Source organism: Nanorana parkeri, unplaced genomic scaffold (assembly GCF_000935625.1).
Source record: "Nanorana parkeri isolate BGI_ZX_2015 unplaced genomic scaffold, ASM93562v1 scaffold1136, whole genome shotgun sequence".
NCBI classification, from domain to species: domain Eukaryota; kingdom Metazoa; phylum Chordata; class Amphibia; order Anura; family Dicroglossidae; genus Nanorana; species Nanorana parkeri.
The window spans coordinates 86,412-101,379 of record NW_017307404.1 but is presented as its reverse complement, the minus strand read 5'-3'; the positions used below and the strand labels follow the sequence as shown (position 1 = coordinate 101,379).

Genomic DNA, 14,968 nt, shown 5'->3' with positions numbered 1-14,968 from the left:
AAAAAAAAAAAAAAAAAAAAAAAGAAATGACAAAAGAAATGCCTCTCAATGACCTAGAAATGCCTCTCAATGACCTCAATATAAGTAATATGAATATATGGAAAGCTTCTAATCTCATTATGTTGGTTACATCCATTGTGTGCCGTTAGTAGATACATTTTTATAGATGAACGGATGTTAATGGCATGTTCCCACTGGGGCTCTAGTCACACCTTTGCATTAGTTTAAGACAGTTGCATTCACGAGCCTCAATGCATGGGGAGGAGAAAAAAAAATAAACCACACACTTGTACTATTTTTGGCCAATGCAATGCACAACACGCACTGAATTCACATGTGTTAGTGTTTTCAAGATTAGATGCATTGTGTCAATCTACGCACAGCTTATGTGCCTTACCATTTATTCTGTCGGATATGCTCATACACACGTATTAGAGTACAAGGCAGAATGAATGGTAGCGCACATATGCCACACATTAGCTTGCAGATTTGAATGCGTGTTGCCACGGCAAAGGTATTGACCCAGGCTTAAAGACAAGAATACCATTACTCTTTAAGGCATAACTACTTTCATGTTTCAGTCCTGTAAAAAACTCAAGACATTTCTTTCAAATACTTTTTTTATTTTACGTATGCTGAAAGATTGTTAAAACAAGCAAGAGGGAAATAATTCAGAACTCGGATTCAACAGGTTAAATCTTAAAATGGTTTAATCATAAACTTGATGCAAGTTTACAGATTACTGTACATTGCCAAATAAGTCTGCAATGAAAAAAAAAAAAAAAAAAAAAATTAAAAACAAAAAGCATGCCAAGTCAGCAACCTTCTAAACCCCAAAAGTCAATACCTTACCGGTTTGCTGGTTCCTGCCTTTTGTGTGGTTCTATGGAAGGTGTTAAACAAGGGCCTTGTGAAAACATTTATATTAGGTACCAAATCAAAAAATGAATATCGGAGTGTGTGAGGGGTTCTAGTCAAACTCTAGAAAGCATATTGTCAGAAAAGCTGCAGATTCACAACCTTAATGTGTTTTACCCACAAATACATCAATTGGAGAGCAGTATTGATAGGAGCTGTGTGTCACATAGAATGTTAAGGCCAGAACACAGTTTTGAGCCAACCTGTTCTGCATACCAACTTTTCAAGAGGTAAACATGTACAAGTTATAGGGCATGTAATCCTACAGGGCTCATTACAGAAATGATCTCATTATAAAGTTCTGAGAAATAAACCTGGGTACAAGAATATAGAGGGTAATCTACGGCCAGTTATATTATAAGGCAGACACATATGAATGCAAGCTATTCTACCTTTCACAGCTTTAGATTTGAAATGTCAGCAACTACCAGGGGGAATGGGTTTCCCTTGAATATGTATATATTAGAGCAATGGGAAACTAAAAATTGCTCTAGGTCTACAAAATTGAGCAAACGACTGATTCACCCCATTAAACACAAAAAGGCATCAGATCAAGCAAAACCTCATCTTTAATCCTTACTATTCAACAATAGGAGTAAAGTTTACTTACAAACTAAACAAATTTGGCAGGGAAAAAAAAAAAAAAGGGCTGACAAGTGTTTTCTTCAAGGTCACAATGTCTTCAAAGCCCATTGTGCTTGGTAACCCAAGTCCTACGGAATTCTATAATTCGTAAATGATGCATCTTTATTCAAAAATGTACACAGTTGCCTAATCTTATGTGCCAATTCTTAGTTCACAGAATTCAATTGCAACAACCCGTTAATAAAAATGCAACACTAAGAAAAAAAACAAAAAACCTTAGTATTCAATGACTTTAAGCCTCGTATGATGTTCTTGGAGAAGGAGGGGATGACAGAATAAGATCTTAGCCTGAAAATTGTGTCCTACAAGGAGGACTTCACAAAACTGATTATTGTACACCTTTATGAACAGGCAAAGATGATGGCAGCGTAAACACAATGAATCCAAACCATGTTGATTTCCAACAAGGGAACTGTAATAACTTTATAGCTTTTTAATTTAAACCATTTTCAAAAATGGAATTGAAAACGTCTGTAAGGAAAAAAAAAAAAAAAAAAAAAAAAAAAAAAAAAAAAAAAAAAACCACAAAAAAAAAAACAAAAAAAACCCAAACCCTAGATGTTTTTATCTCACTTTTTTTTTTGCAACGTTTTAGCACTTCAATTTATGGGTTAGGAAAGCTCAGTAGCCTTCTACAGTGTATATTTCCCCAGACCTATAGGCATAAATATTTAATGGCTTTTGTAAACTATACCCTCCCTTGCAACGTTTGGCAATTTTTTTCCACCAAATTGTAATTGGAAAGCCCAAGTCATTTCTTTTAATCATTTCTTAAAACATCCGTTTTAAATGTATGAAACATTAGTTTGGCTTTAAATGATACTATACAAAGTAATTTATTTTTGCAGAGCAAATTCTGCAAAAGAAAAAAACAAAAGAAAAAACAAAAACAAAAACACATGAACAAATGAAATGAAAGCAATTTACAAGTCTAATAAAAGAGGAATGGATGCACTAAGCTAGATCTTCTGATTTAAATAGGATGATAAAATATCTGGAGTGGCCTCTTCAGTAAAGGCAGCTGCTCTCAGTCCCAGAGAAGCAGATGTGGTCTAATATACAGGTCTGACAGTTCCTTTATCTAATAGCTAACATATGCTGTACAGAGGACCCAAGGGCAATATTGGATCAGTGTTGGAAAGAAGTAGAAAATAAAAGTTTATTTAAATCTTGGTCCAAGGTGAGTTTGGAGTTACCCATCTTCTTTTGGAGGAGTGTACCAGCCTGAAGAAAAAAAAAATGCATAAAGTTAGAAAAATATTTGGTTCCAAAACAGGACAACTGCAAAAATATTAAATTGTAAAAAACAGGATAGTAGCCATATCCCCAGAGCTATATTGGGCCACATAACCAGCTAATTATGAGAATATACCCTCCAACAAGATAAAAAAAAAAAAAGGAGCAGCTGCCAGATCGTGAGCACGTACCTACCCCATGCTTCTTAAGTAAGATGAACGACATTAAGGAAGGATTTAAATCTATTTGAATAATTTGTATCATGATGAATTATTCACGACAGGACTGCTGCTCTATTACAGCTTCCAGAGTGAAATATTTTTTTTTTCTCTATGGGTAAAGGGCAATGTGAGACATTTCCCAACACAACAGAAGATCTGGCTGTTTTTGGCACTCCCAACACTTGCTACATTATCACTCATACATACACGGGTTGAGTCTGGTAAACTTATTGTAAAGAGCCACCATAACATGTCTTTCTTCCACTTCCCTCATTGCCCTAACATAGTCATCTGCTTAACTCCTCTATGCAGAAGACGAATAGCTGTTTTTAGGCAAAAGCATTACACAGGTCACAGCAAAGCCATGGCTGCAATTAAAGTGACCTTTATTCATATCTTTAAAATTAACAAAACATACCTTTAGAAATGTTTAGTAATGACAATCTACAAACACATACCTCTAGATAATTGCCGGCTTTGTATTCTTTGCATACCTTATTTCTCTTTTCTTCCCCAGTCTTCTGACAGTGGCCATGTTAAGGCCAGGTTACTAGCTCTCCATTTAGTTCCCTGAACTCTAGCACATGTGACTAGGACATGTGACCATGCACATCATCTCAGGGGAAGAAAATGCATTTCCCCGAGATCTCATGAGATTACTGATGAGATTTCCCAGCTCTACTGATGCAACTTTCCCAAGATGCCACGCTGGGGCACGATCATTTGTGCCAAAGTGAACCAGGAAGTAGATAAACACTATTTGTAAGTAAATGAAAACAATTTTGTTTAATGAATGTAAGATGATTTTAAATCAGCATGCAGAGCTGGATACTGATGTGATTTTTAGTAAAAGGGGGTAAAGGTCTGTATAATGGTTTGATACATCATTTCTATTAAGGTCAGGTCCAAAAACAAAGTGTCAGGTTTGTGTAAAATATTACATATGAATATTTGGTGTTCTACTTTGGAGCCAGCAGTGTTGAAAGTCCAAGGTTTCAACAGAGACAAAGCATTACCATTAAAGCCTTTTCTCGGAGTCCATTGAGTGACACAGCTCCCTTCCCCTGATTCTCTTTCATACCACTTGCTACAACTGGCAGGTGTGAGGGGTTAGGTCCTTAAAGTAGCAGGCTTTTAAAACCGAGGCATAATGTCCAATTCTCCTGGAGGCAACAGCATAACCCTATTTCTTTGAATTCTTCAGAGCAGTGTCCCTCAACGGACGATAGAAAAAAGTAAAATCAGCCTCTGCTGTGCAGTCACTTGAACTAGCCCATAGTGCTCTGAGTAGGTCCTGCCCTCTGCCACCAAAACAGCCCTGACCCATTGAGGTATGGACTCCACTAGACCTCTGAAGCCATGATGTGGCACCTTGCACCAAGCTGTTAAGAGGACTTAAAGGATCTGCTACTAAGTTGCGAGTTGGGATCTCCATGGATCAGAATTGCAAGACAGTCTCATGTCACAGGTCATACACCATGGCAAGACTGAGTAAAGCAACAAGATGCAAGGTTGTTATACTGCATCAGCAAGGTCTCTCCCAGGCAAGGATTTTTAAAGCGGACTGGGGTTTCAAGATGTGCTGTTCAAGATCTTTTGAAGAAGCACAAAGAAACTGACAACGTTGAAGACCGTAGACGCAGTGGTCGGCCAAGGAAACATTGGAGCCGATGAAAGACACATCACGCTTACTTCCCTTCGACATTGGAAGATGTCCAGCAATGCCATCAGCACCGAACTGGCAGAAACCAGTGGGACCCAGGAACACCCATCTACTGTCCGGAGAAGTCTGGACAGAAGTGGTCTTCATGGAAGAATTGCAGCCTAAAAGCCATACCTCAGACGTGGAAAGAAGGCTAAGTGACTAAACTATGCACAAAAACATAGTAACTGGGGTGGAGAAAAATGGCAGCAGGTGCTCTGGACTGATGAGACAAATTTTGAAATATCTGGCTGTAGCAGGAGGCAGTTTGTTCACAGAAGGGCTGGAGAGCGGCAAAATAATCAGTGTCTGCAGGCAACATTGAAGCACGGTGGAGGTTCCTTGCAAGTCTGGGGCTGCATTTCTGCCAATGGAGTTGGAGATTTGGTCAAGATCAATGGTGTTCTCAATGCTGAGAAATACAAGCAGAAACCTATCCCATCATGCCATACCATCAGGGAGGCGTGTGATTGTCCCCAAATTTATTCTACAGCAGGACAAAGACCCCAAACATACAGCCAATGTCATGAAGAACTATCTTCAGCATAAAGAAGAGTCCTGGAAATGATGGTTTGGCCCCCCAGAGCCTTGATCTCAACATCAAGTCTGTCTGAGATTACATAAAGAGAGAATGATTTGAGGCAGCCTACATCCACAGAAGATCTGTGGATAGTTCTCCAAGATGTTTGGAACAACCTACCTACCAAATTTCTTCAAAAACTGTGTGCAAGTGTACCTAGAAGAACATATGCGGTTTTGAAGGCAAAGGTGGTCACACCAAATATTGGTTCAATTTGGATTTACCTTCTGTTCATTGATAAAAAATAAACAATTTAACACTATTTCTGGAAGCATTCTTACTTTATAGCAGTTTTTCACACCTGCCTAAAACTTTTGCACAATGCATACACACACCAGCCATAACATTATGACCACTGACGGGAGTAATGAATAATATTGGTTATCTCGTTACAATGGCACCTGTGGGTGGGATATATTAGGCTGCATGTGAACATTTTGTACCTGTAGTTGATGCGTTGGAAGGAAAAAAAAAAAAAAAATGGGCAAGCGCAAGGATTTGAGTGACTGACAACAGCCAAATTGTGATGGCTAGGTGACTGGGTCAGAGCAACTCCAAAACTGCAGCTCTTGTGGGATGTTCCCAGCCTGCCGTGGCCAGGACCTAGCAAAATAATGATTGCAGGTTTCGATAGAAAGGTGTATAAAACACACAGTGCATTGCAATTTGTTGCATATGGGGCTATGTAGCCTCAGACCAGTCAGGATGCCCATGCTAACCATTGTTTACTGCAAACAGCACCTACGATGGACATGTGAGCATCAGCAGAGGACGAAAGAGGCCTGGTCAGATGAATCAGGTTTTTTTTTACATTATTTGGATGGCCGGATGCATGTGCGTCACTTACCAGGGGAGGAGATGGCACTGGGATGTACTATGGGAAGAAGCCAAGCAGGCAGAGGCAGTGTGATGCTTTGGGCTATTTTCTGTTGGGAAACCTTGGGTCCTGCCACTCACGTGGATGTTACTTTGACACGTAACACTTACCTGAACATTGCTGCTTACCAAGTGCACCCCTTCATGGAAATGGTATTTCATGATGGCAGTGGCCTCTTAGTAGGATAATGCGCTCTGCCACACTGCAAAAATGGTTCGAGAATTGTTTGAAGAACACAACAAAAGTATGAGGTGTTGACTTGGACTCCAAATTCTTCAGATTTCAAACCAATCAAGCATCTGTGGGATGTGCTGGAAAAACAAGTCCTACCCATGGAGGCTCCACCCCACAACTTACAGGACTTAAAGGATCTGCTACTGACAGCTTGGTGCCAGATACCACAGCATACATTCAGAGGTCTAGTGGAGTCCATGCCTCGACGGGTCAGAGCTATTTTGGCAGCAAAAGGGGGGCCTACTCAACATTAGGTAGGTATTGAATATTATATAAATCCAAAGCACCTATAGAGGCACTCATGGGTCTTGCAGCGGAGATCTGACAATAAAACAGTTTGACTTATCTATGCCTCTATATATCTACTTTGATTTGTATTGATGTTTTTGTGGATTACCACCTGGGTAATTACCTTACAAAGTGTGTGGTGGCTACCTCTGGGATGTATGGACACACACACACACACACACACACACACACATCATAACAGTACCATTCTTCTCGTGGATCTGTACTAGGGATTTGTAGGATTGCTGTGCTCGAGCAAGGTTATACTGATTCTAAAAAAGAAGATAAAGGAAAGTTACTGGATGTGTATATAAAACGTAGACAAACACCATTTACATACAGACCTTAAAAAGACCCACCTTGTTGGCTCCAAATTGCACACGTGCTTTTCCTTTTACCAGGGTAGCATTGATTTGCATGATAACAGATTCTATTGAATAGGCACTGCTCCAGCCCTAAAAAGACACAAGGACATACATGGTATATGTTGTCTATCAACCAAAAGCATGTTAACACAATGTAAAATTACATATATTAACCACTTTTAGCCCAATCATGACAGACAAAAAATGTACCTGTGCAATAAACTTCAACAAATAGCACTACCTCTCTCAAGAAAAAGAGAAAATGCTCAATAAATCATAAGAAATGCTTAGAATCTGGAGCATTGCTTACTAATATTCAGCCTTGCTTACTTGTACTGAGCCATTTAGGGGCAGCCTGACAATTCAGGAGCTGAATTTTAACAAATAAAAGGTTAATACATAATCACAGCACTAGAATATATTTTTATGTAATAGCATATGAGTAAAAAGGTCAGTGACAATTACAAATAGATATATTTGATAAAATAAGTTATGTGGTTTGTTTGAGGGAAAACGCTACTTTATTATCTACCTGTTTTGTAAGAAGCTCCATACAGAGGGCACCTCCACCCAGCACATACCTAAATTAGAAAAAATAAAAATAAACAGAAAAAAAAATGTTTCATGGTCACCATCTGGGCTGCACACAATGTAAACGGTTTTGGTGTTCTATTACGGTTCTCTCTTTACAGACATGGCTCACATATACAATTTTTTTTACAATGTACAGTAAACTCCCCATTATCCAGCATTCACAGGGATTGGTAGATTCCAGATAAATTTAATTTCTGGTTGCTTGAGATTTACTATTAAAAATAGGTTTATATAATGCTATACCCCATACCAAACTATTCCATAAACTCTGTATTGACTTCATATTACTATTGAAATAAAGTAATCAAAAGTAAATGAAGACAGACACTTCGTATAAGCACTGTAATACAGGTACTGTAATGCCGTGTGCACTGTGTCTGCCTGATATTGGGACTGGCGATCAGTATATTGTAATTATTAGCAATACATTGCCGTACTGGGAGTGATCACTAGGTGACGCTTGTTCACAGGATAATAGACCACTTTTCACAGACCATCAGACACTCGTTTCCATGATAACAGCACTTTTCAGCCCATTTCTCTACCTTACCATGCTGTAGAGCTCTCTCCCTCTCCTAGAAGGTTGCAGATCAGCAAGTGCACAGTGTATTTTTTTTTTTTAATGCCGTTTAGATGAGAGTTCTGGTTGGTTGAAGACGGGATAACAGAGTTTACTGTATTATGTTACATAAATGTTAGAAGGGAATAGCCAACTACAATCTTTCAAACGTGGAAATATAAAACAGGAAGAAAAAAAAGAAGGTTCATATGTTTATATCAAAGATGCTGAAATGTGTAACTTGTGTCCCATACACTTTTGCACATGTAATAAATCTCACTGCTTACCAGGAGATGTCACTATTGTGCTGCAGGAAGCACGAGAGTTCCCGGCAGGCAAATGGCAGGCAGCGACTGCTGGTCTTCTGCTGAAAACTACTTGCCTAGCTTTCTCTGGCTAAAATAGTCTCTCACCAAATATCAGCATTTCAGATTGGGGCAACGTGACGGCCAATGAACTGGCATTTTCACAAAAAGAGGTGGTCTTAACACCCTAACACTCTCTCATTCCACCCACAGACTAAAGTCCCTTTTGGTAAAAGTCTGTGAAGACTTAGTGCACCTGACATGACCTAAAATGAGGCAGAACTAAAAAGGTACCTGTGAGTACATTTGTACCTTAAGTCTTTAAAGCAGGTCTAAACCTAAAAAACAAAAATATAACATGACAGATCATCAGTCCTTAGATGTGGAGCGTTTGTTTTATAGAGGCTTTTTTCCTTTATTCATACCTGCTGATACTGTTACTTAAACACTTCTGTACCTGCATGGCTACACTCAATCTTCCACTGTATCTATGGAGGGAGCTTTCCAGATACCTTGGACTACCAACTCTTCCTGCACTGCTCATCTCTATTTCATAAGAGGCATTCTTTTGTAATTCACAGACAGTAGCTAAGAAATGATAAGATTGTTTGATCCATCAGTTCACTACACAGGAAGTTACAAGGACACTGAAATTCTTGGTACACAAAAAGGTTATTTTGTGTACCAAGAACTGGTAAGCTGCAGTGTATTATTTTGTGTGTTTAGATATTCTTTCAAATCAATGTCTGTGTCCTTGTGGAGCCCCTTGGAGACAAATCATAGCCTTGTGTACAAGCTCAGCCTATGAGGCAAGCAGGGCCTCACCACTGTGGCCCTGCTTGCCTCATACTTGCCTAACTGCCACTGGGCTTAGGATGCAAGGGCCCAACCGGTATCAGATTGAAGACAGTACTTTCAGACATCACAAGATTCAGTACTGTTAACATTTAGGCAATTTTAGGCAAGGTAAGGCAAGGTAAGGTTCGTATAAGCAACATTTGACTCCAACACTGCAGGGTTTTTAGCAACACAAGCAGAGAACTGGACACAGATAAAAAAATAAGCAAACACAAGCAATACAGATTAATAATCAAAAGCAAAGCCATACTTTGCCTTAATACTCACCCTCCAGAGAGTACTGGTGATACCACTCTCACAAAAGGAGGGTCAAAAGGAAAATTATCCTGCGGTAGAAAATGAATACTAAATATAAATGGATGAAGCCTTACATATGAGGTATCAAACAGACCGAGAATCAGAAAACAGGCTTCGTGCCGGTAAGGCTTGGGTCCAAACAACACACCTACACATGCTTTACCTTAAAGGAAAAATTCAGTAAAATGCTTTCTATGCCTTCCTTTTCTTTTAAGACCAAAAGGTCACTATGTAATGGGCTGTCCGGGTCAACCCTAGAAGAGAAAAGAAAAAAAAAAACCAATCTCCTATAAAATAAGACATTAGCAAATGCAAACAACCTTCTATATCACATTTGAATCAGAAGACATGCAACACAAAGTATTTTACCTATAACCTATTGTAACTAGAATCAAGCATTTTAAAAACATTTAGGCTAGGTTCACATATCAGCGATCCAGGGCACGATTGCACACAGCGTTTGCTGCACGGCTCCATTGATTTTAATGGCGTTTTGGTCACACGGCAATCGCACACAAAAAAAAAAAAATAGGATTTTGGTACTTGCAATACTGAGAGCACCAGATTTAAATCCCACGGCGGCAACAGGGAGCGAACAGGGGGAACGAAACGTGTGACCCCCTGCACAAAAGTGCGAACGAAGGCGTTGGAAGCTATCGGCCGCTGAAAGAGGACAGCCAATGCCGAAATCTGGCCCTTGATAGTACTCAAGGCCAAACCCTGATCCACACCCCGCTGTAAAAAGGCGAGGATCCTGGCAACGGAAAACAAACGAGGCGGAAATCCCACCGACTCACCAGGCAAAATAAGCCTTCCACGTTCGATGGTAAATCCGTCGTGACACAGGCTTGCGAGCCCGCAACATCGTAGAGATAACCGCATCAGAGAGACCACGGTCCCTCAACACCTGGCTCTCAACAGCCACGCCGTCAAAGCCAACGACGGTAAAGACGGATGGAACACCGGACCCTGAGATAGAAGATCTGGACGGAGCGGCAGGCGCCAGGGGACGTCCGCCACCAACCGAACCACATCTGCGTACCACGCCCTCCTCGGCCAATCCGGAGCCACGAGGATGACCGGGACGCCTTCCACCGTGACCCTGCGAAGAAGACGCGGCAACAGATACAGTGGAGGGAACGCATAAATCAGACCGTAGCAATCCCACGGCGCCACCAGGGCGTCCACCGCATCCGCCCAAGGATCCTGGGTCCGGGCCACGAACCGCTCGACCGGACGATTGAGGCGAGACGGCAGGAGATCCACGTCCGGGATCTTGTTCAGGCGAGAAACCGGCGGATCCACCGCGGGGGGAGTAGACCATTTAGACAGGAAGGACTCTTCAAAAAGGATAGCGAACCGAGAAGCGCTTTGGAACGGTAAACGACTTGCTCGGGCGCTTCCACTCCTTGTAGACAAAATCATCAAAAAAGGGAACGTAAGGGAAAACCTTAGTGGAACGCCTACTCCTGTGCGTCCCAAAAGGAACCGGCGGGAGCGCCGAAGAACTCGGAGTCTCCTAAATTTTTAACGTTTCCCGCACAGCGCGAACCAAAGCCGTGACCAATTCACGCTCCTGGGCCATAAGGGCGGTCCCCGACTCGTCCTCACAACCAGACTCCGCCTGAGAGGAGTCCCCCTGGTCATGCTGCGCGGCCGCAGCAGAAATTTCCCCCTCTTCCTCAGAATCCCCAGAAAGGACCGATAAGGGGGCCGGCAAAGCGCGCTTCCGTGGGGGGCGCTGCGTCAGTGTGCGCTCCATACGGGACACAAAACTGTCCATGGTCGAGGAAAAAGCCTCCAAGGACAACATAGCGCCAGCGGACCCCCCCAAAGACCCCGCAGACACCAAGGGAGACTGGGAGAGGGGCGCAGAAGCACAGGCTGCGCAAAGGGGGGATGTGGGAGAGGTCCTTGAAGAGAGGCCGCAGCCCTCACAGGGCACTGCGTCCAGTTTGTCCCCACAGTCCATGTCCCCGGCAAAAAATATGCCACCAGAACCCCAGGCAAGGAAGGAGACCCCAGCAGGCACCGCCCCCGTCCGTAGGCCCGTCGCTGCAGTTGCCCCTAGCAACAGACCCGCAGGCAGACGACCCCCCTACAGCACCTGAACCAGAGCCGAGGAAAGTGCCCTCCACCGCGACTTGGTACATTTGTGCCTAGCGTCCTTCTCCTGCAGGTGGCGATATTACCCTACAGTACAGGATCTCCGATCTGTTCCCTGTGTCCTTCAATGAACGGGAGAGAAAAAAAACGTACACATACATTGCAAAAACTTGACGTGCGGCTTTTTAAGTTGCAATCATGAATGATTGCACAGGCGGAATCGCAGCGGGAAACTGATCCACCTGGTGCGACTAGGGGGCCATTAGAAAAGAATGGCATTGCTAGCGTGATTAGCAGTTGTGTGCGACTGTGACCGCGTGCCCTTCCAGGCGGTTTTCTGCATCCACTTATTCGAGGAAAAAAAAAAAAAATTGCCCAACTAAATCGATTAAAATAAATCATTACTCGCAACCGCAGCCCTATTTTATATATATCCATAACTTCTTAGTATTGAGTGCCAAGAAGATACACGGTTACTAAAGCTTGCGAAACATACAATGCCGCCACATAATACATACTTAAATATGGCCTGATGCTAAAGGTGCATATCATCCAACCAAAGAGGTTAGAGTTCAATAAAAAGTTAAAGGATAACTCTTACCTAAGCAGCTTAACATGCCATTCATACAGGCTGTCATTTACAAGTTCCACTGAATAAATTCCTGAAAAATAGAATAAAAGTTAAGGAATCAGTAATACTTTGTAGTTCTAAAAAAAAAAAACCCTTTTTTCAGTATCAAGTACCGATATTTATCTTTTGGTGCTCGCTGATACAGCGCAACGATACTTCCGCTAGCATGGAGCCAGCTTCTCAAGCATTCAGGAAAACGGTTTAGCGGGTGATGACATGCCGCCCAGCTGGTCGATTGCCCAGGAAACTGGCTCCATGCGGATTGGCCGGGAAACTGGTTTCCCAGGCAATCAGCATGGAGTCCGCCAACCAGCATTGAGCAGGCTTCCCAGCCAAATCAAGAGGCAGGTCAGTACCCGCCACCTGGCTTACTGATTGACCCGGAAGTCGGCTTCCCAGCCAATCAGCATCGAACTGGTCAAACCGCATGGAGCCGGCTTCAGGGCCAATCAGCATTGAGTTGGCAGCCTTATAAAAAAAAAAAAAAAAAAGGAAAAAAGGAACAAAAACATTTAATAAAAAACAATAAAATATAGTGCAGAGGAGGCCATTAAAGATAGGAGACAAACATACCGCATTCTAAAATTGTTGCAAACTAAAATTGTATTTCGACAAGAAACTGAAATCCCAGGACATATGATATACGCTATAAAATCAGGACAAATTAAAAAAAAAAAAATTATGAATTACTTTGTTAACTACACTAATTATGTACAAATTGCAAAAACTATGAAAAAATATTTTTTTTATAAAAAAAAAAAAATAAATTCAAAAAAATAGAGACATTTGTATGTGCAATGAATAAGGAAGACGGAAATTATGGTTAAACAAACCTAGCAAAAATGGCAAAATTGTTCTGGTCCCCAGAAGAGAACACATTTTCTGAAGCTGTGTCACTAGGGGTTAAGTTCCTTAATGATATTTTAAGCAAGCCAAGTTGTTTAAGCTTTTGTGGACCTTTAAATGCACAGAAGACATTCCTGACAATGAGGAACCCTAAGTGCTGGTTCACACAACGTGTGCACTGTCATGCCGCATTGTTATACCACACTGCTCACTTGTGTTTCCTTCTTCTACCTTTATGTTATTTCAATGCACTGCAGTGTAATGTAATGTGCTGCACTGCGATAACAATGATACCTGCATCACAACACACACCAATACAGCACATTGGAGAGAATAGGCCTTATACAAAGCTTTTTGCCTCGTCATTGTGTTGGGCAATGCTGCCAATTGGCTGGTGTGAGCAATTCCAACTTTTTTCCAACAATAAGGGACGGCAAGACAAAAAATAAATAAAAAAGGGACCAACCTGTTTTATAACTTTGTGATCTGTATATATCCCTGAGCTCTTTCATAAGACGATCAGAAGCTTGTACGGATCCAGACACTGCACCCTAACAGAAGAGAGAAAAACACAGAAAAAAAAAAGAAGTTCCTTTTAATCCTAGTTGAAACCTCTAGGGGACAGAGTGCAAAAAAAGGTTTTAGTAGTTCTTGAGGTTTATAGTTTGCATCAACATGGTTGTGTTCTTGTGTTTATTTAAAAGCATAACTATACATTTAATGTACTTACCTCTTTTTATAATCATAATCTGTTAAATTTAGTTATCTGCCCTTTTTTCCTTGGCAACTGCCATTAATAACTCATGCCAGTGTTTACATTCAGCTTTAAAGAAGTATAATATACTCTTCTCAATAATAATTAGAGCTGGCGTGGGACACTGCACCTTTCACACGTCGGCTATATATAGCGAGAGCGGAGCTATGAGCGGTGCACTGCTCCCGGCAGGGATTCCCTCCTCCCCTCAGTTCCTCCAGCGCTCACTGGAAGGACAGACAGGAGAAGGCTGGCACAGGCTCTAGAACAGCAAAGCCAGCTGTCAATCAGGCAGCCGGATGTATCCCAACATATTGGCTGCTCCGCAGCTCTGTGCTGTCAGCATATAGCAGACAGTAGCCAAGTTTATGCCAATTTTGGGATGGGACATAGAAGTACATTAGCAAATGTACTCCTGTGACCCAACAGTAGTAAAACCCCCCAAAAAGTTTGGCTTTATGTCCTTTAACTGCAGAGAAGGCCCAAGAACAATGAATGCAGCTGCCTACACCTACTGGAGTCAAAGTCTTCATTGATTCCAATGCTGCAGAGCACCTCTCCATTCTTGAACCGTGCCAGGGTTGTAGTGAAAAGGCCTTTGTCCTCATCGGTGCTTTTCAAGGGGGACCCCCCACCCCTCCCTGCCAGGCCTCGCATTAAGTGTCTGGTTGGGAATTTTGGGGCAAAGAAGGGTCTGGTATGAATTTGTAGGGGAACCCCACGCTGTGTTTTTAAAAAATTCTATTTCTAACAATTTGTGGGGAGTTTGTTGTATGGAATAGCCCATATAGCAGCCCTTCCGGATCAGCTGAACCGAAGGCTTCCTGAAGCCGAAGGATTAGCCAAAAGTTCAGCTCTTCAGTGAATAACCCCTTAGTATGATGCCACCATATCCCCTAGATAAAATTTTTGGTATGGGGGGGGGGGGGTTGGGGGCCAATGGGTGGTTTTG

The 14,968-nt window shown here is 41.8% G+C and overlaps 1 protein-coding gene across 3 annotated transcripts in view; it reads right to left on the bottom strand.

Moving 5' to 3' along the window:
- Positions 1-2,142: 2,142 nt before the first annotated feature.
- Positions 2,143-14,968, bottom strand: part of UBE2Q2 (ubiquitin conjugating enzyme E2 Q2) — a 49,086-nt gene continuing 36,260 nt past the window's right edge. For all 3 annotated transcript variants that reach the window (XM_018568099.1, XM_018568098.1, XM_018568100.1), the window contains 8 exons: positions 13,729-13,813; positions 12,387-12,447; positions 9,843-9,933; positions 9,650-9,708; positions 7,599-7,647; positions 7,061-7,156; positions 6,907-6,973; positions 2,143-2,787 (listed from right to left, as the gene is read on the bottom strand). In XM_018568099.1, the coding sequence (XP_018423601.1) occupies positions 2,756-2,787; positions 6,907-6,973; positions 7,061-7,156; positions 7,599-7,647; positions 9,650-9,708; positions 9,843-9,933; positions 12,387-12,447; positions 13,729-13,813 (540 nt within the window). In that variant the 3' untranslated portion in view covers positions 2,143-2,755. The remainder of the gene's footprint in view (positions 2,788-6,906; positions 6,974-7,060; positions 7,157-7,598; positions 7,648-9,649; positions 9,709-9,842; positions 9,934-12,386; positions 12,448-13,728; positions 13,814-14,968) is intronic.